The sequence below is a fragment of the Columba livia genome, chromosome 1, assembly GCF_036013475.1.
Source record: "Columba livia isolate bColLiv1 breed racing homer chromosome 1, bColLiv1.pat.W.v2, whole genome shotgun sequence".
Taxonomy (NCBI): domain Eukaryota; kingdom Metazoa; phylum Chordata; class Aves; order Columbiformes; family Columbidae; genus Columba; species Columba livia.
The window spans coordinates 45107-71214 of NC_088602.1; the positions used below are offsets into that span (position 1 = coordinate 45107).

A 26108-nucleotide genomic window follows, 5' to 3' on the forward strand; every position below is an offset into this window, starting at 1 on the left:
TGGAGAGGGAGCGGGAGCGGGAGAGGGAGCGGGAGAGGAGCGGGAGCGGGAGAGGGAGCGTGAGGAGTGGGAGGGAGCGGAGCGGGAGAGGGAGCGGGAGAGGGAGCGGGAGGGAGAGGGAGCGGAAGAGGGAGCGGGAGGGGGACAGGGAGCGGGAGCGGGAGGGAGTGGGAGGGAGCGGGAGAGGGAGCGGGGAGCGGGAGAGGGAGCGGGAGCGGGAGAGGGAGCCGGGAGAGGGAGAGGGAGCGGGAGAGGGAGCGGGAGCGGGAGGAGGGAGCGGGAGAGGGAGCGGGAGCGGGAGCGGAGAGGGAGCGGAGCGGGAGAGGGAGCGGAGAGGGAGCGGAGAGGGAGCGGGAGCGGGAGAGGGAGCGGGAGCGGAGGGAGCGGGAGAGGGAGCGGAGAGGGAGCGGGAGAGGGAGCCGGTGGAGAGGAGGGAGCGGGAGAGGGAGCGGGAGGGGGAGGGAGGGAGCGGGAGGGAGCAGGAACGGGAGCGGGAGCCCGGCGGGGACGTCCCTCACCTTGTGCAGCGCCGGCCCCATCACCGGCACCAGGAACCCGTTGTGCACGTAGTCGACCCAGCTGCTTCTGCACCAGGGGGTGCGCGACCTGCGGGGCCGGGCATGGGGTCAGGGTCACGGGGGGGTCAGGGTCACGGGGGGTAAGGGTCACGGGGAGGTCAGGGTCACGGGAGGTCAGGGTCACGGGGGGTCAGGGTCATGGGGAGGTCAAGGTCATGGGGGGGTCAGGGTCGGGGGGGGTCAGGGTCATGGGCAGGTCAGGGTCACAGGGGGGTCAGGGTCATGGGGAGGTCAGGGCTGTGAGGGGGTCAGGGTTGCAGGGGAGCAGGGTCATGGGGGGGGTCAGGGTCACAGGGGGATCAGGGTCATGGGCAGGTCAGGGTCACAGGGGGGTCAGGGGTCATGGGGAGGGTCAGGGTCATGGGGGGGGTCAGGGCTGTGAGGGGGTCAGGGTTGCAGGAGAGTCAGGGTCATGGGGGGTCAGGGTCACAGGGGGATCAGGGTCACAGGGGGGGTCAGGGTCATGGGGGGGTCAGGGTCACAGGGGGGTCAGGGCTGTGGTGGGTCATGGTCACAGGGGGGTCAGGGTCACAGGGGTCAGGGCTGTGGGGAGTCAGGGTCACGGGGGGGGTCAGGGATCATGGGGGAGGTCAGGGTCATTGGGGAGGTCAGGGTCATGGGGGGGTCAGGGTTCACGGGGGGGGTCAGGGTCACGGGGGGGTCAGGGTCACGGGGGTTTCAGGGTCATGGGGAGGTCAGGGTCATGGGGGGGTCAGGGCTGTGGGGGTCAGGGTCACGGGGGTCAGGGTCACGGGGGTCAGGGCCGCACCTGTATGACGGCCGTTGCAGAACTCCAGCGAGTTCATGAGAGCACGAGGGAGGAGACGCCGATCCAGTCCTCGCGGCGCAGGCAGTGCCAGTCGTCCCCCCGCGCCTCCAGCTTGCGCGGCAGCGACGAGTACAGCGCGCTCAGCCCCGTGGCCAGGACTGCCAGGCGGCACTCAGCGCCCGCGCCGCCGCCGCGGCCCCGCGTCACACCACCCGCGGCCCCGCGTCACACCACCCGTGTCCCCGCGTCACACGACCCGCGGCCCCCGCATCACACCACCCGTGTCCCCACGTCACGCCACCCACGGCCCCGCGTCACACGCCCCCGGCCCCGCGTCACACACCCGTGTCCCTGCGTCACACGCCCCTGTCCCCGCGTCACACACCCGTGTCCCCGCGTCACACACCCGTGTCCCGTGTCACACACCCCTGGCCCCGCGTCACACACCCGTGTCCCCCCGCGTCCACACACCCGTGTCCCCGTGTCACACACCCCTGGCCCCGCGTCACACACCCGTGTCCCCGCGTCACACCACCCGTGGCCCCGCGTCACACGCCCCTGGCCCCGCGTCACACACCCGTGTCCCCGTGTCACACACCCCTGGGCCCCGCGTCACACCACCCGTGTCCCCGCGTCACACCACCCGTGGCCCCTGCGTCACACGCCCCTGGCCCCGCGTCACACGCCCCTGGCCCCGCGTCACACACCCCTGGCCCCGCGTCACACCACCCGTGTCCCCTCACCACCCACCCATGTCCCCTCATCACACCACCCGCGGCCCCGCGTCACACGCCCCTGGCTCCACGTCACACCACCCGTGTCCCCACGTCACACACCCCTGGCCCCTCATCACACCACCCGTGTCCCCGCATCACACACCCCTGTCCCCGCGTCACACACCCGTGTCCCCTCATCACAACACCCGCAGCCCCGCGTCACACACCCCTGTCCCCACATCATACCACCCGTGGCCCCACATCATACGCCCCTGTCCCCTTGTCACACACCCCTGTCCCCACGTCACACACCCGTGGCCCCACGTCACACCACCCATGTCCCCTCATCACATCACCCGTGTCCCCTCATCACAGCACCCGTGTCCCCTCATCACACCCATGTCCCCTCGTCACATCACCCATGTCCCCTCATCACAACACCCGTGTCCCCTCATCACAACACCCGTGTCCCCTTGTCACAACACCCATGTCCCCTCATCACAACACCCGTGTCCCCTTGTCACAACACCCATGTCCCCTCACCATCCACCCGTGTCCCCTCATCACATCACCCATGTCCCCTCATCACACCCATGTCCCCTCATCACAACACCCCTGTCCCCTCATCACATCACCCACGTCCCCTCATCACAACACCCCTGTCCCCTCATCACAACACCCGTGTCCCCTCATCACAGCACCCATGTCCCCTCATCACATCACCCACGTCCCCTCATCACAACACCCCTGTCCCCTCATCACAACACCCATGTCCCCTCATCACACCCATGTCCCCTCATCACAACACCCGTGTCCCCTCATCACATCACCCGTGTCCCCTCATCACAGCACCCGTGTCCCCTCATCACAGCACCCGTGTCCCCTTGTCACAACACCCCTGTCCCCTCACCATCCACCCGTGTCCCCTCATCACATCACCCATGTCCCCTCATCACAACACCCGTGTCCCCTCATCACAACACCCATGTCCCCTCATCACAGCACCCATGTCCCCTCATCACAGCACCCATGTCCCCTCACCACCCACTCGTGTCCCCTCACCACCCACTCGTGTCCCCTCATCACAACACCCACCCGTGTCCCCTCACCGCCCTATGTCCCCTCACTGCCCGCCCGTGTCCCCTGCCCCCCTGTGCCGCTCCTGCCCCCCAGACGCTGGAGCGTCCGTGCGTGCAGCCCCCGTCCCAGCCCCCCCACCAGTGCCAGGGGAAAGGCGCCCCCGGGCCCGTTCAGAGCCGGGGGCTCTGTGCCCGTGTCTCGGCCAAGCCCCCGCGCCGCCTTCCTCCTGCCCCCGGTCGCACCCGCGGGACCCGGCCGCGCCGGGGGGACACGGGGACGCGGCGCGGGCCCCCGGCTGCCCGCCGTACCGGGCAGAAGTAGGAGTTGTCGGTGATGGACCTGGCCACGGCCGGGTTGCCGGCGGACATGGCCATGATGAGCAGCAGCGCGTCGCGCGCCTGCTGGCCCAGGACGCCCTCGTGGTGGATGAAGGGGATGAGCAGGGAGAAGATGATGAGGTTGGCGGGGCCCTGGTCGGCGGGGCTGTGGAAGAACAGCTCCAGGACGGCGGGCTCCTGCGCCACGGAGGCGCAGAGCTGGCTGAGCAGCAGCACCAGGCTGTTGTCCAGCGCGGCCGAGCCGGGCTCGGCGCACAGGCCCAGCAGCCGCAGCAGCGGCGTCAGCACCGCGCGGTGCCGGAGCAGCGGCTGCCGCGCCTGGCTGATGAGCATCTCGTAGAGCTTGAGCTGCTCCACCTTGCGCTCCTCGCTCGGCTCGCCCTGCAGCTGCCAGCCCAGCAGCCGCTCCAGCACGTCCTCGGCGGCCACCAGCTCCAGGATGGGGCCCCGCGGCGCCTCCCCCCGCGGCCGGTCCTGCGCCAGCAGGTTCAGCATCTGGTAGGTGTGGTTGCGCACGGCGCTCAGGTCGTCGGGGGCCGGGCTGCAGCCGCGGCGCTCCAGGATGCGCAGGACCTGGGGGACGCGCGGTGAGCGCCGCGGTGAGCGCCGGGGCGCCCGGCCACGCTCCCCGGCTTCGTCACACACACGTTTGTCTCTTGGTGAACTCGCCCGTCAGCTAAAACCTGCTTATTAGCCGCATTTTCCTGAAAGCCAGGTCCGTGTTTGGGCAGCCGCAGCACGGGACGCGAGGTCAGGGAGGAGGGTGGACGGACACCCCGCGAGAGGGGCAGCGACAAACAGGAGACCGAAACCTGGCCAACTGCCCGTCCCACCCCACTCGTGGGACTGCATACAACAGGGGGAGACCACCAGGGTCTCGCCCCTTTTCCCTATGGGGACATTAGGAGAGGACCTTGCGAGTGGTCCCTGCGAACCGAGGCCAGTGACAGACCGAATCCAGCTCCGGTTGGCTCAGAGTCCAGTCCGGGGCTCTGGGTGCCGGCTCTGCAGTTGCCGGGGCTTTCCAGATGGGTTTGGTGTGTTTTGTATTATCTTCTCTATTTTTACTGGTAGCGTTACTACAACACCTTTGATTTCCCCAACTCCCTTCTCCCTGACGCTCCGTCCCTCCCGATGGCCTGTCCGGAGTGGGAAGGGGGGGGGTGAAGGGGGTGGCGGGGTGAACCATGCACCCGCCGCGGTTTAGGGTCACCCGCACGCACAGGCGTCCCCGCGCCCGCCGCCTCACCTGTGCCCAGTGGTTCTTGAACACCATGAGGCAGGTCTCGGGGTCGGCGGTGACCGGGCTCTGCAGGCTGGCGCTGCGGGGGGCCCGCTGCCCGCCCCCCCGCGGGTTCAGCTTGCTCAGCCAGCTCATCCTGTCCATGGGGACGCGCGGTCACGGGCGGCGCGGTGTCCCGCGGGGGGCGGCGGGTCCCACTGCGGGCTGGCGGCGCCGGGGGGGCCGCGCGGCCCCTCTCTCCATCCTGCTGCCTCGGCCGGGCTGCGGGGACACGGTGGCTCAGCGACCGTGGGGCCTGGGGCACCCGGACAGCGCCGGGGTCACTCGCACCACGCTGGGCACGGCTCCCCATGGTGGGGAGCGCGTCACTGAGCCGCTCGGTGGGAAAAGCCCCCCAAGATCATGGAGACCACCCACAACCCGCCCAGCACTGCCCACGTCCTGAGAACCTCCTGTCCGTCTGTCCAGCCCTCCAGGGCTGGTGACTCCAGCACTGCCCTGGGCAGCCTGTTCCAATGCCCCACAGCCCTTTGGGGAAGAAATTGTTCCCACATCCAACCTCAGCCTCCCCTGGGCAACTTGAGGCCGTTTCCTCTGCTCCTGGCGCTTGTTCCTGGGGAGCAGAGCCCGACCCCCCTGGCTCCAAGCTCCTTTCAGGCAGTTCAGAGATCAGAAGGTCTCCCCTCAGCTCCTGTTCTCCAGCTGAACCCCCAGCTCCCTCAGTCTCCATCACACTTGTGCTCCAGCCCCTCACCAGCTCCGTTCCCTTCTCTCCACTCGCTCCAGCACCTCAAGGCCTTTCTTGGCGTGAGGGGCCCAGAGCTGCCCCCCAGCGCCCCAGGCCGCGGCAGGGCCGGTGGGGGCGGCGGCAGCGCCGGGAAGGACGGGCTGCCGGGTGGCACAGCTCACGGCTCCAGCTGCCGGCGCCGCCCCCGCACCCAGCGCCGCACTTTGCACCCGGGAGCCGGCACAGCCCGGGGTGTGGGGACACCCAGCAGGGACACCTGGGACAGCGGGGACACCGAGCTGCGGCCACACCAGGGCCGTGCTGGGACACCCAGCGGGCCGGGCCAGCCCGGGCAGGGACGGGGACCAGAACCGAGCCCCCCGGGGAGGCACCGGCCGCCGCCACAGCGGTGACCCCAGGGACACGGGTGGGGACACGGGGGAGGCTGCAGGTCCTCCCACCCAAATCCTCAGTGTCAAATCCACAAGCTCACCCGGCACGAGGGCCACAGGATGGGGACACCGGCAGCACCGGTGCCATGGGGATGGGGACACCGGTGCCATGGGGATGGGGACACCGGCAGCCCCAGCACCGCAGGACGGGGACAGCGGCAGCACCGGCTGCGGATGGGGGGACAGCCCAGCGCGGGGCTGCGGCAGCACCGGCGCCCACGGGCGCTGCGGCACGAATCCAGGGATATTTATAGGGCCCCGGCACCGCGCTGCCCGGGGGGGCCAGCGCAGCCCCACGGCGCCCGGCCCAGAGCCCCCGGGGACCCGGCGGCCCCTCGGCAGCGTGTGCGGTGACGGCACCGGCAGCCCCCGCGCCACAGCCCCCGCCAGCCAGCTGCCCACCCTGCCAGAAATAACCTCCCGGGCAGCGTGTGCCGCGGGGACAGCGGAGCGGGGACAGCGGAGCGGGGACAGCCCGGGGGGACAGCGGAGCGGGGACAGCCCAGGGGGACAGCGGAGCAGGGACAGCCCGGGGAGACAGCCCGGGGGACCAGCCCGGGGGGACAGCTGGAGCGGGGACAGCGGAGCAGGGACAGCCGGAGCAGGGACAGCCGGAGCAGGGCCGGGTGCCACGCGTGCCGAGCGCGGCAGGCATGCCGGAGCGCGCCGGCGTGGCGGGGCAGGCACGGGGCCCTCCCCGGGGACACGTCCGGGAGCAGCCGCTGTGTGCGGCCCGTCCCGCACCGGGCACGGCTCCGGCCTCCCCCGCGGTCCCGCCGGCAGCACGTGCACGCCGGGGCCCGGCCAGGAGCCGGTGCAGGCCACCCGCGGGGCCAGCCAGGGCCGGCCGGGGACACGGCACCGGGGACACAGCAGCTGCCCCGGGCGGGGGAAAACGGAGCGGCCGTCACGGCGAAGCCACAGGCGCGGCCGGAGCGGGGCAGGCAGGACCCGGAGCCGTGCCGCTGCGCGGTAACCAGGGGACGAAGCCCCGGGCACGCGGCGCCGGCGGCAGGGACGGGCGCACCCTCCCGCGGCTCAGGGACATTTATACCGCGGCACAGCCAGTGTCCTGTTCCAGCGCGGCGAGGGCTGACCGCGGTTCTAAACTTAGACCCTGCCTAAGGCCGGCGTGCCGGGCCAGCCCGCGCAGACCGCGCAAGGGGACGAGCCGGGCAGGGCAGCGCGGTCACCGAGGCAGGACACGAAGGCGAAGGGCAGGGCGGCTGGGCGCCACACACAGGCGCGAGGGCCGGCAGCCCCACGGCCGGGCTGGCGTGGGACCCGTGTGCCGCGGGGACACCGGATGCCACCGAGACAGCCCCGAGAGCCGGGAGCTGCCAGCACCGGCTCCCTCCCGACCCGGCAGCTCCCGGAGGGACCCAGCGCCAGCCAAGAGCTGCCGGTGCACGGCACGGTGCCCCGAGCCCAGCCGTGCACCGGGAGCGCGGCCCTCACCCGCCAGCACCGGCCCCCAGGCCGCCCTGTGGGGACACGGGGACAGCCAGGGTGCCACCGCAGCCAGGGCACGGTCACCGGGGACACAGCGCCCACCTGGGCCCCCACCGCACACCGGAGACCGAGCGGAGCGCGGGGAGCTGCCGGCACAGCGCCGGGCGTCCCCGGCCCGTGGGACAGGGACACAGCCCCGCGCAGGCACAGGGGGACAAGGGGACAAGGGGGACAAGGGGGACAAGGGGGACAAGGGGCTCCCAGGAGCTGCTCCCGGGGTCCCGTTCTGCACCCGGTGGTCACTGGACCGTCCTCTGCACCCCGGAGCTGGGGACACGGCGCAGGGTCACCTGCTCACCGCAGGGAACCGTGTCACTGCTCACAGCCGTGCCCGCGGCACCGGGCGGGCACCCAAACCAACCCCTGGAGCCGGGGCGGGAGCCAAGCGCCGGGTGTCCCAGCACCGGGTGTCCCAGTCCCGGGTGTCCCAGCACCGGGTGTCCCAGCATGGGGCGTCCCAGTCCTGGGTGTCCCAACACGGGGTGCCCCAGCATGGGGCGTCCCAGTCCTGGGTGTCCCAGTCCCAGCTGTCCCAACACGGGGTGCCCCAGTCCCGGGTGTCCCAGTCCCGGGTGTCCCAGTCCCGGGTGTCCCAGTCCCGGGTGTCCCAGTCCCAGGTGCCCCAGTCCCGGGTGTCCCAGTCCCGGGTGTCCCAGCACCGGGTGTCCCAGTCCCGGGTGTCCCAACACGGGGTGTCCCAGTCCCGGGTGCCCCAGTCCCGGGTGTCCCAACACGGGGTGTCCCAGTCCCGGGTGTCCCAGCACCGGGTGTCCCAACACGGGGCGTCCCAGTCCCGGGTGTCCCAGTCCCGGGTGTCCCAGTCCCGGGTGTCCCAGCGCCGGGTACCCCGGGGGTCAGCGACAGGACGGGCACAGCAGCCGTGCGGGGTCCAGGGACGCCCCAGGGTGGCACATCCCACTGCTGGGGACACCGCACGCCGCTCCCGAGGCGCTGCCCGGGGCGGAGCCGCCTACCTGGGTCAAGGTCGCGGCGGGTCCCGTCCCATCAGCGCCGCACCTGGAGGGGACAGAGGGGACAGGAGGCGTCGGACGCGGGACCGACCCCGGGCAGGGCCGCCCCCGGCCCGCCGCCCCCCGGCAGCGCGGCCCAGCCCAGGCCCGGCCCCGCCGCTCCGCGCCCCGGGCACCCCCGGGCACCCCCGGGACACCGCCCGGCCCGACCCCCCGCGGGGACACCCGGGGCCGCGCAGCCCCGCTCGGCCAAGGGCAGGCGGCGGCCCGGGCGCCCCGCGGCACCCAGCGCAACGGCACCCAGCGCAACGGCGCCCGCCGGGCCCCGCCGAGCGGCCCCGCCGAGAGAGCCCAGCCCAGCCCAGCCCGTCCCGTCCCGTCCCGCCGCCCCCGCCCGCCCCGCCCCGCCCGTCCCGTCCCGCCCCGTCCCGTCCCGTGCCGCCGCTCACCGGCCGCCCCCGCTGCGGGCCCCGCGCGCCCGCCGCCATCTTCCCGCCGCCGCCCGACGCACCGGCCGCGGAAGCCCCGCCCACGGCCCCGCCCACCGCGCCCGCGGCCCCGCCCCCCCGCCGCGGTAGGCGGGGCCGACAGAGGGGGACTGGGCGGGGCCGGGACACCGGAGCGCTCATTGGCTGCGCTGCGTATGGGGCGGGGCTCAGGGCGGGGCCTGGGGCACAGCGGGGCTGGCGGGGCCGCGCGGGAACCGCGCATCCCCCACCGGGCACCACGTGTGCCGGGTGACCCCTGCACCGGGTGACCCCTGCACCGGGTAATGTCTGCACCGGGTAATCCCTGCACCGGGCACCCCGTGTACCGTGTACGCCTGAACCGGGCACCCTGTGTACCGGGCACCCCGTGTACTGGATACCCCGTGTACCGGGTACTCCTGAACCGAGCACCCCGTGTATCGGGCACCCCGTGTACCGAGTACTCCTGAACCGGGTGACCCCCACTTGCAGAGGGCACCGCCTGGCACCGGCCATCAGGCACGTACCTGCCCCCGGGCACCAGGGAGGTCAGCGGGTGTCCGGGTCCCTGCCCCGCACCGGCAACCGGCAACCGGCCACCGGGGACCGGGCTCTGTCCTGCTCCCGGGCAACCGGACAGCACGGGGCAGCGTGACCCTGCTGTGCCACCCGCACCGGGCACCGGGAGCCCTGCACCGGGCCCCATCCCCGGCACCCGCCGGTGCCCCCGGCGCCGCTCCCACCTCCCCACGGCCGCAGTGCCCCCCGCCAGGCACCCGCGCCCGTGCGTGTCCCTGCCCCGCGGACCCGGCTCCCCCCGCGCCGCCCCGGGGGTGCCCCGGGGTCCCCCAGCAGCCCCCGGCCCGGCGCTGGCACTGAGCCCCCGGCTCTGACCCCGCACACTCCCCCGCCGCCGGGTGTTCCGGGGGGACCACACGTGCCCCCCCAGCAGCACGGCCAGGATCGGGCCCGCACCCGGCGCGGGGGCTCCCGCAGCGCCCGGAGCCGCGGCTGCCGCCGCTCCGCCGCCCCGGGGGGCCGGGGACGCCCCGGGGAGCGCCGCGTTGCCAGGACGCGCCCGGCGCTGGCGGAGCCGGGCGGCCATTCCCGCTGCGCGATGCTCGGCGCCGGCTCCGCGCTGTCCCGCCGCTGGGCTCGGCCCCGGGAACGCGGCTCCACCGGGGCCGCCGCCGCACCCGGCACCGGGAGCGCCCGGGGGTGAGCGGGGAGCGCGGGGCGCGGACCCCCCTCGGCGCCGCGGGGCCGGGCGGCGTCACAGCGCCGGGGTCCCTCTGTCCCCGCAGCGCCCCCCGGGACTGGACCCTGGACCCCTCGGGAGACTGGTACTACTGGTGGATCAGCATCGTGGCGCTGCCTGTGCTCTACAACTGCATCGTCCTGGTCTGCAGGTGCCGGGGGGCGGCGAGGGGGCCTGGGGGGGTACGGGGTGTCCTGGCGTCCCGGGCACCGTCCCCAGCACCGTCCCCGCCGCGGTGACGCCGCCCGCGCCGCCAGGTCCTGCTTTCCCGCGCTGCAGGAGCAGCACGCGCGGCTGTGGCTGAGCCTGGACTGCGCGTGCGACGGGATCTACCTGCTGGACATCGGCGTGCGGCTGCACACCGGTCAGTGCCACGCGCCACACGCCCTGCCACACCTGCCACGCCCTGCCACACCCTGCCACACCCTGCCACGCCCTGCCACACCTGCCACCCCCTGCCACACCTGCCACTCCCCACCCCATCCCCGGCCCCGCCCGGCCCCCTGCCTGCACACACACACACACAGACACACACACACACACACACAGACACACACACACACCCGTGTCGGCACAGCCGTCACCCACCAGCCAGCCCGGCACAGGGTGGGCATGCCAGGGTTCCAGCACCCACCGCCCAGCCCCTCCCCCAGCCCCACGGGCAGCCCAGGGGATCCCCAGCGACACCCCACGGGACACCCGTAGGGTCCCTTCCAGGAGACCCAGGCCCTGTCCCAGGCACCCCCGTCCTGCACCACCAACCTCCCCCTCACTTGGAGCCCCCTCTTGCTGGGACCCCCACGTTGGCGTGTCCCCACCCTGCGCTGTCCCCCCGGCTCCCCGCGGCGCGGGGCGGGTGCTGACGCGCTCCCCCAGCCTTTGTCGAGGACGGCATCCTGGTGCGGGACCGCGGCCGCATCCGGCGCCGCTACCTGCGCTCCTCAGCCTTCCCCTGGGACGTGGCTGCGGTGCTGCCCACCGACCTGCTGTGGCTGCGCCTGGGCACGGCGGCGCCGGCGGTGCGCGCCAACCGCTGCCTGCGGGCACCGCGCCTCTTCGAGGCCTTCGACCGGCGGGAGACGCGCACGGCGCACCCCAACGCCTTCCGCGTGGCCAAGCTGATGCTATACGTCTTCATCGCCATCCACTGGTACGGCTGCCTCTACTTCGCCCTCTCGTCGCGGCTGGGGCTCGGCGCCGACGCCTGGGTCTGCCCCAACGCCAGCCGCCCCGGCTTCGCCCGCCCGCTGCGCCAGTACCTGCACAGCTTCTACTTCTCCACGCTCATCCTGGCCACGGTGGGCGACACGCCGGAGCCGCGGCGCGAGGAGGAGTTCCTCTTCGTCATCGCCGGCTTCCTCCTGGCCGTGCTGGGCTTCGCCACCATCACGGGCAGCATCAGCTCCGTCATCTCCAACGTGAACGCGGCTGACGCCGCCTTCTACCCCGACCCCGAGCCGGTGCGGCGCTACCTGCGGGCGCAGGGCGCGGGCGGGCGGCTGGCGCGGCGCGTGTCCCGCTGGCACCAGCACCTGCGGGCGCAGCGCAAGCTGCCGGCGGAGCGGGCGGTGCTGCGGCACCTGTCGCGGGGGCTGCGGGCCGAGGTGGCGGCCGGCGTGCACCTCCCGGCGCTGCGCCGCGTCGGCCTCTTCCAGAGCTGGGAGCCCGGCGTGCTGCGGCAGCTGGTGCTGCGCCTGCGCCCGCAGGTCTTCGGCCCCGGCGAGTTCGTGTGCCGCCGCGGGGACGTGGGCCACGAGATGTACTTCATCCGCGAGGGCCGCCTGGCCGTGGTGGCCGAGGACGGCGTCACGCAGCTCGCCGTCCTGGGCGAGGGGCTCTACTTCGGGGAGATCAGCCTCATCAACATCAAGGGTGAGCCCCCTAGCCCATGGCAGCCCAGCGCAGCCCCTGGATCCCCAGCCTCGCCCAGCCCCTGGATCCCCAGCCTCGCCCAACCCCTCCATCCCCAGCCTCGCCCAGCCCCTGGATCCTCAGCCTCACCCAGCCCCTGGATCCCCAGCCTCGCCCAGCCCCTCCACCCCCAGCCTCGCCCAGCCCCTGGATCCCCAGCCTCGCCCAGCCCCTCCATCCCCAGCCTCGCCCAGCCCCTCCATCCCCAGCCTCGCCCAGCCCCTCCATCCCCAGCCTCACCCAGCCCCTCCATCCCCAGGGAACACCTCGGGGAACCGGCGCACGGCCAACATCATGAGCATCGGCTACTCCGACCTGTTTTGCCTGTCCAAGGAGGACCTGGCAGAGGTGCTGGTGGAGTTCCCCAGCGCCCGGGCCGCACTGGAGGCCAAGGGCCGTGAGCTGCTGCTGCGCATGGGCAAGCTGGATGTGCGCGCCGAGGCCGCGGCGGCGGCGGCCGAGGAGGAGGCCGAGCGCCGCGTGCAGGCGCTGGAGATGGCGCTGGAGGGGCTGCAGACCCGGGCGGCCCGGCTGCTGGCCCAGCTGGAGTCCAGCGCCTTCAAACTGGCGCTGCGCGTCCAGCGCCTCGAGGGCCGGCTCCGGCGGCGGCGGCATGCCGGGACAAAGGGTCCTACCGGGGGACAAGGTCCTGCCACGCCGGGGCATCCTGCTGGGGCTCAGGGTCCTGCTGGGGAACCAACTCCCACCAGGGCACAGGGTCTCACAGGGTTGGAGGGTCCTAGTGGGGCTCAGGGTCCTCCCAGGTCACAGGGTCCCAGTGGGGCTCAGGGTCCTCCCAGGTCACAGGGTCCCAGTGGGGCTCAGGGTCCCACCAAGTCACAGGGTCCCAAAGGGGTGCAGGGTCCTCCCACGTCACAGGGTCCTAAAGAGGTGCAGGGTCCCAACAAGGCACAGGGTTCTCCGAGGGCGCAGGGTCCCACTGGGGCTCAGGGTCCCCCCAGGGTTCTGGTTCTTCCCAGGTCACAGAGTCCCCCCAGGGCTCAGGGTTCCCTAAGGGCTCAGGGTTCCCCCAGGGCTTGGGGCCCCAGCGGGGTACAGGGTCCCTTTAGGGCACAGGGTCCCCCCAGGGCTCAGGGCCCCCCCGGGCTTCCAGGTCCCCCGAGGTCACAGGGTCCCCCCAGGGCTCAGGGTCCCAGTGGGGTACAGGGTCCCCCGAGGTCACAGGGTCCCCCCAGGGCTCAGGGTCCCGCAGGGGGCCGGGGCACGGGGAGGACGGGCCCCCATCGCTGAGTTACTCGGGGCTGGGACAGCAGCGACAACCGCTGCTGGGTAGCCGTGACAACCGTTGCTAGGTAGCCGTGACAACTGTTGCTAGGTAACCGTGACAACTGTCGCTAGGTAACACTGATAACTGTTGCTAAGTAACGGTGAGTTGTTCGTGAACCGGGACAGCGCTGGAACCGCGGCGAGACGAGACGGGAATGGGAACAGGGACGGGGCAGGGACAGGGACGGGGATCGGGATGGGAACAGGGACAGGTATAGCAATCGGGATCAGGATGGGGACGGGGAAGGGGTAGGGGCAGGATAGAAACAGGACAGGGACAGCGACAAGGCAGGACAGGGCTAGGAACAGGCATAAGGACAGGGACAGTGACAGCGACTGGGATAGGACTGGGATGGGGATGGGAATGAGGATAGGAACAGAAATGGGGTAGGGTAGGAACTGGAGAAGGAGAAAGAGAAGGAGAAGGAGAAGGAGAAGGAGAAGGAGAAGGAGAAGGAGAAGGAGAAGGAGAAGGAGAAAGATGCGGGCAGGACCCGGGCAGGGTGCGGGTAACAGGGGCGGGTGCCGGTGCGGGGTGGCCGGGGGCTCCCGGAAAAGCGGCGGCGGCGGCGGCAGCCGAGCGAGGACCCGGAACGGGGCGGTCCGGGGTGGGGGCGAGCGGGGACCGGGGCTGGGGTCGGGGCAGCTCGGGTCCCCCCGCCCCGCGGGCACACACAGGGGCAGCGGGCAGGGCGCCGGCACCGCCGCCCGGTGACCGCCGGTGGTGACACCACCACGGCGACCACCACCCGGTGACAACCACCACGGCGACCACCGCCGCTAACAACCACCACGGTGCGCGCCGCCGGTGACAGCCACCACGGTGACAGCCACCACGGTGACCACGGCCGCCGCCTCCCGGTGCCCCAGGAGCGCTCCAGAGGGCGCCGTGCGAGCGGTCCAGGCGACCACCGTGCGAGACCCCCGAGCCCCCCGTCCCAGGGCGCCGCCGCTCCGCTGTCCCCTGTCCTCTGCCCAACCCCGCCCCGCACCTCCCGCTCCCGCCGCGTCCCCCCGCCAACTCCCCGGCGTCCCCGCGCTCCCTGGGGCCGCCGCCGCCCCCGGGCTCCCCCCGCTCCCGCTGCCGCCCCCCGCCTCCGGCCCGCCCCGCGCCCGGCGCCGCCCCCGCTCACTCTCCCGGCGGCTCCGGAGCGGAGCGGAGCGGAGCGTCCTCCCTCCCGGTGCCGGCGCGATGGGCGCGGGGCGGCTCTGAGGGCGCCATGGACCCGCGGCGCCTCAACGAGTCGCTGCAGGAGCTGCTCTGCCGGCCCGGGAACGGCTCCGGCTCCGCCACCGGCCCCGGGAACGGCTCCGCCGGGAACGGCTCCGCCTGCGACCTGCTCCGCAGGGGCCTCCGCGGGCCCCCGGCCCCCAAAGGTGAGACCGACTCGGGACAGGAGGGGACGGGAGAGAGCCCCCATCCCGCCCTGCGCCTCCGTGCCCCCGTCCGCCCACCCAGCCCGGTGGGTCCCGCCGCACATCCCGGTGCTTCCCGGTGCATCCCGGTGCCTCCCGGTGCACGCCGCTGTTCCTCCCGGTGCATCTGCCTGTTCGGTGCAGCCCGGTGCCCGTCGTCCCCTGCCCGGTCCATCCCGGCGCACGCCCCGCCGTGCGCCCCATCGCCCCGGTTCATCCCACTCTGCACCCCGGTGCTCCCTGTCTGCATCCCCGGTGCAGCCCCCGGCAGCCGCCGCACCGGGCCCGCCCCGCCAGCCGCTCCCCCAGCTCCGGTCCCGGTCCCGGTCCCGGTCGGGATGCGCCCCCGGCTGGGGGCTCGGCGGGACGGGCGCTGCCCGGCGCTCCCGGTACCGACTCCCGGGGCAGCTCGGCGGGGCTGCCCGGGCTCCGGGCGACGCTCAGCCGGGGGCAGCGGGAAGGTGAAGGGGACCCTGGCAGGGGGCCCACGGGGTGCACCCACCGCCCTGCACCCCCACCAGGACCCCAACCCGCCCCCCCGCGCCGGCACCGGCTGCCGTTCCGCTCCCGGGGATGAGCAGCCCCGCTCACGTCCCCCGAGCCGGGCAGCGGGGGTTCGGTGTGGGACCCCGCTGCGCTGCCAGAGGCCCAGGGTGGCCACGGGCAGACCCGTCCCGCGTGGCGCTGGGGACGGGCAAGACACGGGCGGCACCGCGGCTGCCACCCACCGGCTCGGGGTGTCCCGGCGCTGGAGCCCGGCCCAAGCAGCGGCGGCTGCAGAGCCAGCACAGGGCACACGGGCATCCCCCCGCACAACCGCTGCGGCCACGGCTGCCCGGCTCCCGGCTCCCCACGGAGCCCACCGGCCACGGCGGGAGCCAGCCGGAGCGCAGGTGCCGGCACCGCGCTCGCCCCCGCTGCTCGCCGTGCCGGGTGCCGCCGGGGTACCGCACGGCAGCCACGGCCCTGCTGCCCGCAGACCTGGACCTGACAGTGCGCGTCCTGCTGTACACGCTGATCTTCGTGCTGAGCGTCTGCGGGAACGCGCTGGTGGTGGCCGTGCTGCTCCTGAACCGCCGCCTGCGCACCGTCACCAACTCCTTCCTGCTGTCCCTGGCCGTCAGCGACCTGATGCTGGCCCTGTGCTGCATGCCCTTCACGCTCGTCCCCAACCTCATGGGCACCTTCATCTTCGGAGAGGCCATCTGCAAGCTCATGGCCTACCTCATGGGTACGCGGGGTGGCGGGCGCCGGGGCGGGCTGTGCCGTAGCGCCGCGGGCGCTGACCCCCGCTGCCCGCAGGCGTCTCCGTCTCGGTGTCCACGTTCAGCCTGGTGGCCATCGCCATCGAGCGGTACAGCGCCATCTGCAACCCGCTGCAGTCCCGCGTGTGGCAGACGCGCTCGCACGCCTGCCGGGTCATCGCCGGCACCTGGCTCTTCTCGGCGCTGCTCATGCTGCCCTACGCCGTGTACAGCACCACGCGCGCCGTGCCCGCCCGCGGCGCCCGCCCGCCCGTCAGCCAGTGCACCCACGACTGGCCCAGCGAGCACGTCCGGCAGGCCTGGTGAGCCCCGGCACGCGGGGGACACGGCGCGGCCACCGCCCCGCCGCTGCAGCCGGGCCGGCGAGCGGCTGGCGAGCGACGGCGCCTCGTTCTCCAGGTACGTCCTGCTGCTCCTCGTCCTCTTCTTCATCCCGGGCGTGGTGATGATCGTGGCTTACGGGCTCATCTCCCGCGAGCTCTACCGAGGGATCCGCTTCGAGCTGGACATCAAGGGGGACGGCGCAGGTGAGGGGCCGGGCTGGCACGGGGCGGGGGGCAACGCTTTGCTCTGAGCCCCACATGGGCAGAGCCTCAGGGTGCTGCGGGTCCCCATGGTGACACATCCATGACCTCAGGGTGATGTGGGTCCCCATGGTGACACCACCATAACAACCATGACCTCAGGGTGCTGCGGGTCCCCATGGTGACAGCACCGTGACCATGACCTCAAGGTGCTATGGGTCCCCATGGTGACACCACCATGACCATGACCTCCAGGTGATGTGGGTCCCCATGGTGATACCATCATAACAACCATGGTCTCAGGGTGGTGTGGGTCCCCATGGTGACACAGCCGTGACCACGGCCACAGGGCGCTGTGGATCCCCATGGTGACACCACCATGACAACCATGGCCTCAGGGTGCTATGGGTCCACATGGTGACACAGCTGTGACCATGACCTCAGGGCGCTGTGGATCCCCATGGTGACACAGCTGTGACCACGGCCTCAGGGTGACACAGGTCCCCATGGTGACACCACCGTGACCATGACCTCAGGGTGACGTGGGTCCCCGTGGTGGCACAGCCGTGATCACAGACTCAGGGTGATGTGGGTCCCCATGGTGGCACAGCCGTGACCATGACCTCAGGGTGACGTGGGTCCCCATGGTGGCACAGCCGTGATCACAGCCTCAGGGTGATGTGGGTCCCCATGGTGACATAGCCGTGACCATGACCTCAGGGTGCTGTGGGTGCCCGCAGTGCCATCGCCGTGACCGTGTCCCCTCCGCCCCACAGCGCAGCGCGGCCGGGACCCGGCGCCCGCGTGTGACGAGGGGGACGGGTGCTACCTGCAGCTGTCGCGGCCGGGCGGCGCGCTGGAGCTGCGGGCGCTGGGCTCGGCGGGCGCGCAGCAGGAGCGCGCGCGCATCAACAGCTCGGAGGCGAAGCTGGTGGCCAAGCGGCGCGTGATCCGCATGCTGGTGGTCATCGTGGCCATGTTCTTCCTGTGCTGGCTGCCCATCTTCACCGCCAACACGTGGCGCGCCTTCGCCCCGCGCGCGGCGCAGCGGGCGCTCTCGGGGACGCCCATCTCCTTCATCCACCTCCTGTCCTACACGTCGGCCTGCGCCAACCCGCTCATCTACTGCTTCATGAACCGCCGCTTCCGCAAGGCCTTCCTGGCCACCTGCGCCGGCTGCCGCCGCGCCTGCCCGCGCCGCGCGCCCGACGACGAGGCGGCCGCCGCCACCCGCCTCGCTCTCCAAGTTCAGCTACACCACCGTCAGCAGCCTCGGGCCCCCCTGAGCCCCGGCACGGCCCCCGCGCGCCTGTGGCCCCGAGCACCCCCTGCCCTGGCACCCCCGTGTCCCCCTGCCCTTGTACCACCTGTGCTCCCTTGTCCTGGCACCCCTGTGTCCCCCTGCCCTGACACCCCCGTGTCCCCCTGCCCTTGTACCACCTGTGCTCCCTTGTCCTGGCACCCCCGTGTCCCCCTGCCCTTGTATCACCTGTGCTCCCTTGTCCTGGCACCCCCGTGTCCCCCTGCCCTTGTACCACCTGTGTCCCCCTGCCCTGGCACGCCCATGTCCCCTGCCCTGGTACCACCTGTGCCCCCTCGTCCTGGCACCCCGTGTCCCCCTGCCCTGGCACCCCCGTGTCCCCCTGCCCTGGTACCACCTGTGTCCCCCTGCCCTGGCACGCCCATGTCCCCTGCCCTGGTACCACCTGTGCCCCCTCGTCCTGGCACCCCGTGTCCCCCTGCCCTGGTACTGCCAGTGCCCCCCTACCCTGGCACTGCCGGTGTCCCCCTGCCCTGGTACCACCTTGCCCTGGCACCCCCGTGTCCCCCTGCCCTGGCACCCCCGTGTCCCCTGCCCCGGTACCACCTGTGCCCCCTGTCCTGGCACCCCCGTGTCCCCTGCTCCGGCCCCCCATGCCCCCCTGCCCTGGCACAGCTCCCTGCACCCCCAGGCTCCAGGACCCCCGTGCCCTGGGGTGTCCCCACCCTGGGACCCCGCAGCCACGGTGCCCCCCGCCCCACACAGGGTCAGCGGGGGCGGGGCCGCGGGCCGGGCTCCCCAGCGACCCTGGGGGGGTGGGGGTAGCGGTGCCCCCAGCCCAGGGTCTCCCACCGCGCTCCCGGGCTCCGGCCAAAATAAACTCGCCCTCGCCCACCCGCGCCGCTGCGTCCAGCGCTGCCCACCCGCCCGGGTGCGGGCACAGCCGGGTGACGGGGGCACAGCCGGGTGACGGGGGCACAGCCGGGTGACAGGGTGACGGAGGTCGGGTGATGTGGGGCAGACCGGGCTGATGGGCTGACGGGGGCCGGGGTGACAGGGGCCAGACCCCCCACTGCACAACCGCAGACCCCGGACATGAGCCGGTGCAGCTGCTGGGAGCAGCGGGGACAGCCCGCCAGGGACAGCCGGAACGGCACGGGAACGCACGGGCGTGACACAGCCCGACATGTCACACACACACAGCTGGATACGCGGGTGACACCCGCGCGTGGACCTGCACACCCGGGTGACACCGGAGAGTGGACACGCACACACAGCTGCACACACGAGAGACACCCACGCGTGCACACGCACACACGGCTGCACACACGGGTGACTCCTCTGATGTGTGAGCAAGTGTCACACAAGTGAGCACACACACGTGAGCACACACCCACACCTGTGCACACACACAGACACGTGAACACGCACAGACACACGTGAACATGCACACAGACACACGTGAACACGCACAGACACACGTGAACACGCACAGACACACGTGAACACGCACAGACACACGTGAACACACACAGACACGTGAACACGTGCACACACGCACCTGCACACGCTCACGCCGCAGTCCCGGCACAGACACACACCCGGCACCCACAGCAGCTCCACACGGGCAGAGCGTGCGGGGACAGCACGGGACAGTGACCGACACAGGACAGGAGACAGCGGACACGGTGTCCCACAGCCCCAGAGACTCCATGTCCCACAGCCCCAGAGACTCCGTGTCCCACAGCCCAGAGACTCCATGTCCCACAGCAGAGACTCCATGTCCCACAGCCCAGAGACTCCATGTCCCACAGCCCAGAGACTCCGTGTCCCACAGCCCAGAGACTCCGTGTCCCGCAGCCCCAGAGACTCCATGTCCCACAGCCCAGAGACTCCATGTCCCAAAGCAGAGACTCCATGTCCCACAGCCCAGAGACTCCACGTCCCACAGCCCAGAGACTCCGTGTCCCACAGCCCAGAGACTCCGTGTCCCGCAGCCCCAGAGACTCCGTGTCCCACAGCCCAGAGACGCCATGTCCCAAAGCAGAGACTCCATGTCCCACAGCCCCGAGACTCCATGTCCCGCAGCCCAGAGACTCCATGTCCCACACCCCAGAGAATCCACGTCCCACAGCCCCAGAGACTCCATGTCCCACAGCCCAGAGACTCCATGTCCCGCAGCCCCAGAGACTCCATGTCCCACAGCCCAGAGACTCCGTGTCCCACACCCCAGAGAATCCACGTCCCACAGCCCCAGAGACTCCATGTCCCACAGCCCAGAGACTCCATGTCCCACAGCCCCAGAGACTCCATGTCCCACAGCCCAGAGACTCCATGTCCCGCAGCCCCAGAGACTCCATGTCCCACAGCCCAGAGACTCCATGTCCCGCAGCCCCAGAGACTCCGTGTCCCACAGCCCAGAGACTCCATGTCCCACAGCCCAGAGACTCCATGTCCCGCAGCCCCAGAGACTCCATGTCCCACAGCCCAGAGACTCCATGTCCCGCAGCCCCAGAGACTCCGTGTCCCACAGCCCAGAGACTCCATGTCCCACAGCCCAGAGACTCCATGTCCCGCAGCCCCAGAGACTCCGTGTCCCACAGCCCAGAGACTCCATGTCCCACAGCCCAGAGACTCCATGTCCCGCAGCCCCAGAGACTCCGTGTCCCACAGCCCAGAGACTCCACGTCCCACAGCCCCAGAGACTCCATGTCCCGCAGCCCCAGAGACTCCGTGTCCCACAGCCCAGAGACTCCATGTCCCACAGCCCCTGACACTCCGTGTCCCGCAGCCCCAGAGACTCCGTGTCCCGCAGCCCCAGAGACTCCGTGTCCCGCAGCCCCAGAGACTCCGTGTCCCGCAGCAGAGACTCCATGTCCCACAGCCCCTGAGACTCCGTGCCCCACAGCCCAGAGACTCCATGTCCCACAGCCGCAGAGACTCCGTGTCCCGCAGCCCCAGAGACTCCATGTCCCACAGCCCCAGAGACTCCATGTCCCGCAGCCCCAGAGACTCCATGTCCCGCAGCCCCAGAGACTCCATGTCCCACAGCCCAGAGACTCCATGTCCCGCAGCCCAGAGACTCCATGTCCCGCAGCCCCAGAGACTCCATGTCCCGCAGCCCCGAGACTCCATGTCCCGCAGCCCCGAGACTCCATGTCCCGCAGCCCCAGAGACTCCATGTCCCACAGCCCCAGAGACTCCATGTCCCGCAGCCCCAGAGACTCCATGTCCCACAGCCCCAGAGACTCCATGTCCCACAGCCCAGAGACTCCATGTCCCGCAGCCCAGAGACTCCATGTCCCGCAGCCCCAGAGACTCCATGTCCCGCAGCCCCAGAGACTCCATGTCCCGCAGCCCAGAGACTCCATGTCCCACAGCCCAGAGACTCCATGTCCCGCAGCCCCAGAGACTCCATGTCCCGCAGCCCAGAGACTCCATGTCCCACAGCAGAGACTCCATGTCCCACAGCCCAGAGACTCCATGTCCCACACGACCTCAGCAGCCCGGGCTGGTTGGTCCCTCTATAGATCCCCAGCCTCACCTGCTCACACAGTGTCACAGAGCAGATCACACAGGGTCACAGAGCAGATCACACAGGTCACAGAGCAGATCACACAGGTCACAGAGCAGATCACACAGGGTCACAGAGCAGATCACACAGGGTCACAGGGCAGATCACACAGGATCACAGAGCAGATCACACAGGTCACAGGGCAGATCACACAGGGTCACAGAGCAGGTCACACAGGTCACAGAGCAGATCACACAGGTCACAGGGCAGATCACACAGGGTCACAGGGCAGATCACACAGGGTCACAGGGCAGATCACACAGGTCACAGGGCTGATCACACAGGTCACAGAGCAGATCACACAGGGTCACAGGGCAGATCACACAGGTCACAGAGCAGATCACACAGGTCACAGGGCAGATCACACAGGTCACAGGGCAGATCACACAGGGTCACAGGGCAGATCACACAGGGTCACAGGGCAGATCACACAGGGTCACAGAGCAGATCACACAGGTCACAGGGCAGATCACACAGGTCACAGAGCAGATCACACAGGTCACAGGGCAGATCACACAGGGTCACAGGGCAGATCACACAGGGTCACAGGGCAGATCACACAGGGTCACAGGGCAGATCACACAGGTCACAGAGCAGATCACACAGGTCACAGGGCAGATCACACAGGGTCACAGGGCAGATCACACAGGGTCACAGAGCAGATCACACAGGGTCACAGAGCAGATCACACAGGTCACAGAGCAGATCACACAGGGTCACAGGGCAGATCACACAGGTCACAGGGCTGATCACACAGGTCACAGAGCAGATCACACAGGGTCACAGGGCAGATCACACAGGTCACAGAGCAGATCACACAGGTCACAGGGCAGATCACACAGGTCACAGGGCAGATCACACAGGGTCACAGGGCAGATCACACAGGTCACAGGGCAGATCACACAGGGTCACAGGGCAGATCACACAGGGGCACAGAGCAGATCACACAGGGTCACAGGGCAGATCACACAGGTCACAGGGCAGATCACACAGGGTCACAGAGCAGATCACACAGGGTCACAGGGCAGATCACACAGGTCACAGAGCAGATCACACAGGTCACAGAGCAGATCACACAGGTCACAGGGCAGATCACACAGGGTCACAGAGCAGATCACACAGGGTCACAGGGCAGATCACACAGGTCACAGAGCAGATCACACAGGTCACAGGGCAGATCACACAGGGTCACAGAGCAGATCACACAGGGTCACAGAGCAGATCACACAGGTCACAGGGCAGATCACACAGGTCACAGAGCAGATCACACAGGGTCACCAGAGCTGATCACTGCAGACAGATGGCCCTGGGACAGAGCCCTCTGGGCAGGTGTCCCTGGACAGACATCCCTGGACAGACATCCCTGGACAGACATCCCTGCAGACGGGGCTCAGCGCCGGGTGCTCAGCCCGGTTCTGGCGGGGGGACCCCACAGCGACAGCTCCGCTCAGAGCAGCGTCACCTCGGGGCCCTGCGCCGGGGCCGGGAGAGGGGCTGGGGACCCGCTCGAGCTGCGCGGCCCCAGCGGAGCAGGCCCGGGCCGCTCCCCGGGCGCAGCAGGCGGGACGGGGCTCTGCTCACCGCCCTGCACGGCCCCAGGGGCTCGGGCGGCACAAACCCGACCCCGCGACTCTGCACCCGGGGCCGGCCGCGCCGAGCCCCGCGGGGGCGCCGCTCCTGGGGCCACGGCCACTGCGGGATGGGCTGAGCGGACAGACCCCCTTCCCGGGGCCCGGGGACCCTTCCTGTGCCGCAGAACCGCAGCCTCGCCGTGCGGCAGCGCCGGAGCAGCTGGAGCCGCGGGAGAGCCCCGAGCTGTGCGGGACCTGGAGCAGGAGCCGGAGCTGCGGGAGAGCCCCGAGCTGTGCGGGAAATGGAGCAGGAGCTGGAGCCGCGGGAGAGCCCCGAGCTGTGCGGAACCTGGAGCAGGAGCCGGAGCTGCGGGAGAACCCCGAGCTGTGCGGGACCTGGAGCAGGAGCTGGAGCTGCGGGAGAGCCCCAGCTATGTGGGACTGGAGCAGGAGCCGGAGCCGCCACCCGCGGGGCCTTAAACTCCAGCGGACGTGTCTTTAATCCCCCGTGTTTCCAGTGGACGTGCCCATCATCCCCGCGTTCGCAGCGCCGCCCCTCGCCCCCGCTGGCCGCCCGTGTCCTCGGGGTCACGCCGCCCCCGCCCGCCAGCCCCACAGATGCGGGGCCGGACAGAGCAGGGTTTGCGCTGCTCAGAAACACGAGCCGGCCTCTGAACGCAGCACCAACCCGGACCTCAGGCTAAACACCCCTCGCGCCCCGAGGCCGTGGTGTCGGGGAGGAGACGGACACCGGCCACGGGAACGGCCCTACGTCACCTACACACCCGCAGCTGTTTTCCCGTCTGTTGCGATGGCACAAAGCGGGTGCGCTGGTTCGGTCCCCCTGGTGCCACCGTCCCGCAGCCCCCGCGTCCCGGGCTGGCGGGGTCACGTCTGGCTCCGGTTCACCGGTTCACCGGTTCAGCCCGACTTGCGTTCAGCGGGACGCTGCGCTGCACGTGCGAGTGTCGGGACAGGGAGCTGTTGCCAAACTGGGGCAGAGCACCGGCACTGACACAGGCACCGACACCAGCACAGGCACCGGCACCGGCACAAACACCGGCACTGACAGCAAAACAGGCACAGGCACCAGCACAGGCATTGAGACAGGCACTGGCACAGGCACCAGCACCGAGAGCAAAACAGTCACCGGCACAGGCATTGACACAAGCACCAACACCGGCACAGGCACCGGGACAGGCATTGACACAGGCAGCGGCACCAAGAGCAATACAGGCACCGGCACTGGCACCAGTACAGGCTTGAGAGCAAAACAGGCACCAGCACAGGCACCCGGCAGCACCGACAGTGAGGAAGAGCCAGAGCGGCAGCCTGTGCCAGGGTGATCACACTGTCCCCCGGCAGCGGTGACCGTGCCCGGCAGCGGTGACCGTCCTGGCAGCGGTGACCGTCCCCGGCAGCGGTGACCGTGCCCGGCGCTGCCCACGCACCGTGTGCCGCCCGGGAACACGCTGGACCTCGGTGTCCGGACCCGGTGAGTCCCGAGTGCTGTGAGCGGGTGAGTCACAGAGCCGTGAGGAACCGGCGCCTCTCCGCAGCGCCCCCAGGCGGCCCCGTGCCCGGGCAGCCCCGTGCTTGCGCCGCTGGACGGATCTGCTGCCTCGGGGGACTCGGAGCCCCAGAGCGGACCTGCGGAACCGGGACCCGCGGCCGGTGCTGCCGCTGACAGCCACGGCAGCCCAACGGTGCCAGCAGGAGCGGCAGCCCCTGCCCGGTGGGAACGCGCGCCCCGCACGGCGCTGTCAGCAGCGAGGCGTTAACGAAGATCTTTATTGGCACTGTGGCACCGTCCGTCACAACCGGGAGCAGCGCTGGCACGGAGCGGGAGCACCCCAGCGCCGGAGCCGTCCCGGTGAGGGGGCTGGCACAGCCGGTTCCCTCCGGTGCGCCGGCACCACGGCACAGGACGGCTGCGGGGGCTCCCGGTGCCGCGGGAGGACGCGGTGCGCAGGGTGCGCGGAGCCCGGGCCGCGCCGAACGTCACCCCGGCACGGGGGACGCGGGGGCCCGTCCCGCAGCCCCGCCGCGCCGCTGTGGAAGCTGCCGCCCGGGCGGCCGCCGCGCTACGTGCCCGGAGCCTCCCGCTGCGGCGCCGGAGCCTCCCGCTGCGGTGCCGGAGCCCTCCCGCTGCGGTGCCGGAGGCCGCCGGCGCGGCGGGGGGGGCCGCGCTGGCCTCGTAGTCCGCGGCGCGGCGCTGCAGCACGGCGGGGAGCAGCGCCACGTAGGCGCCCATCAGGCGGTGGTTGGAGTGGACCAGCTTCCCCGCACACCGGTCCAGGCACGACTCCTGCGGGACCACCGGGCGGGGGCCACGGGGGGGGGCGGGGCAGGGGGACGGGACGGGGGGGGCAGGACGGGGAAGCGGGGAGGGCGGGGCGGGGGGGGCGGGGCGAGGGGAGCGGGGCGGGGGGGGCGGGACGGGGGGAGCGGGACGGGGGGGGCAGGATGGGGGGGCAGGACGGCGGGGCAGGACGGGGGGCGGCAGGACGGGGGGGGGCGGGGCGAGCGGGGCGGGGCGAGCGGGGCGGGGGGGCGGGGCGGGGGGGCGGGGGCGGGGGGGGGCGGGGCGGGAGTGAGACACGGGGGGTGAGGGGGGTGTGAACGACAGGCGAGAGACGCGGGGGGTGAAGGGGACGGGGGAGCGGGACGGGGACCTGCAGCCGGTACGGGTCCCCCCCGGTCCCACTTACCCCGTCCCCGTTCCCCCATCCCCGTTCGCCATCCTCCGTTCCCCCGTCCCGGATCCCCCGTCCCCGGTTCCCCCGTCCCCGGTTTCCCCCGTCCCGGGGTTCCCCCACGCCCGGTTCCCCCGTCCCCGGTTCCCGGTCCCGGTCCCGCCTGACCTCGCGGCCGGTGAGCAGCCGGTAGTTGAGGTTGCAGACGCAGTGGCGGAAGCAGAGCTCGGTCATGCGGTTGTACACCAGCAGGAAGTCCCTCAGCTGCGGGGGCGGCACCGGACGCTCAGCCCGCGGCACCGCACGGCACCGGGCCCTCGGCCCCCCCGGCCCCGCCCCGCCCCCCGGCCCCGCCCCCCGCGCCCCGCCCCCCGCGCCCGGCCCCGCCCCCCCGCCCGCTCACGCTGCGCAGCTGCTGCCGGTGCTCGGCCCCCGGGTCCATCGGGCCCGCCCGCGGCGCCGCTTCCGCCCGGGAAGGCGCTTCCGGGAAAG

General features: G+C 71.6%; 3 protein-coding genes across 4 annotated transcripts; 2 read left to right on the forward strand and 1 right to left on the reverse strand.

The window, feature by feature from the left end:
* Window positions 1-447: 447 nt before the first annotated feature.
* On the reverse strand, window positions 448-8952 carry FHIP1B (FHF complex subunit HOOK interacting protein 1B). 2 transcript variants are annotated; one of them, XM_065056786.1, is made up of 6 exons: window positions 8836-8952; window positions 8390-8432; window positions 4731-4985; window positions 3452-4054; window positions 1348-1458; window positions 448-606 (listed from the first exon to the last, which is right to left on the reverse strand). In XM_065056786.1, exons 3-5 carry the CDS (start codon window positions 4866-4868, stop codon window positions 1381-1383), a joined length of 819 nt encoding a protein of 272 aa, XP_064912858.1. In that variant the 5' UTR covers window positions 4869-4985; window positions 8390-8432; window positions 8836-8952; the 3' UTR covers window positions 448-606; window positions 1348-1380. The 2 variants fall into 2 exon arrangements, with proteins under 2 accessions (XP_064912858.1, XP_064912806.1); XM_065056734.1 differs by having other exon boundaries at window positions 1348-1504; window positions 3450-4054.
* Window positions 8953-9158: 206 nt separating this feature from the next.
* CNGA4 (cyclic nucleotide gated channel subunit alpha 4) lies at window positions 9159-13537 on the forward strand. The gene is made up of 5 exons (XM_065049565.1): window positions 9159-9266; window positions 9850-10262; window positions 10369-10475; window positions 10988-11983; window positions 12282-13537. Exons 1-5 carry the CDS (start codon window positions 9159-9161, stop codon window positions 13271-13273), a joined length of 2616 nt encoding a protein of 871 aa, XP_064905637.1. The 3' UTR covers window positions 13274-13537.
* Window positions 13538-13999: 462 nt separating this feature from the next.
* On the forward strand, window positions 14000-17937 carry CCKBR (cholecystokinin B receptor). The gene is given in 6 exon segments (XM_065056641.1): window positions 14000-14686; window positions 15705-15956; window positions 16028-16292; window positions 16390-16517; window positions 17291-17745; window positions 17747-17937. Coding segments are annotated over 6 exon segments (1311 nt in total). The 5' UTR covers window positions 14000-14529; the 3' UTR covers window positions 17801-17937.
* Window positions 17938-26108: the final 8171 nt, after the last annotated feature.

Bases quoted from the DNA above. Each gene is read 5' to 3' on its own strand.
- CNGA4 (XM_065049565.1), top strand. From the start codon at position 9,159: ATGTCTGCACCGGGTAATCCCTGCACCGGGCACCCCGTGTACCGTGTA. The intron at 10,263-10,368 runs GTGCCGGGGGGC...CCGCGCCGCCAG, and splicing joins TGCATCGTCCTGGTCTGCAG to GTCCTGCTTTCCCGCGCTGC. The intron at 11,984-12,281 runs GTGAGCCCCCTA...CTCCATCCCCAG, and splicing joins CAGCCTCATCAACATCAAGG to GGAACACCTCGGGGAACCGG.
- FHIP1B (XM_065056734.1), bottom strand. From the start codon at position 4,868: ATGGACAGGATGAGCTGGCTGAGCAAGCTGAACCCGCGGGGGGGCGGG. The intron at 4,055-4,730 runs GTGAGGCGGCGG...CGCGTCCCCCAG, and splicing joins TCAAGAACCACTGGGCACAG to GTCCTGCGCATCCTGGAGCG. The intron at 1,505-3,449 runs ACGGCGGGCAGC...CCGCCTGGCAGT, and splicing joins AACTCCTACTTCTGCCCGGT to CCTGGCCACGGGGCTGAGCG.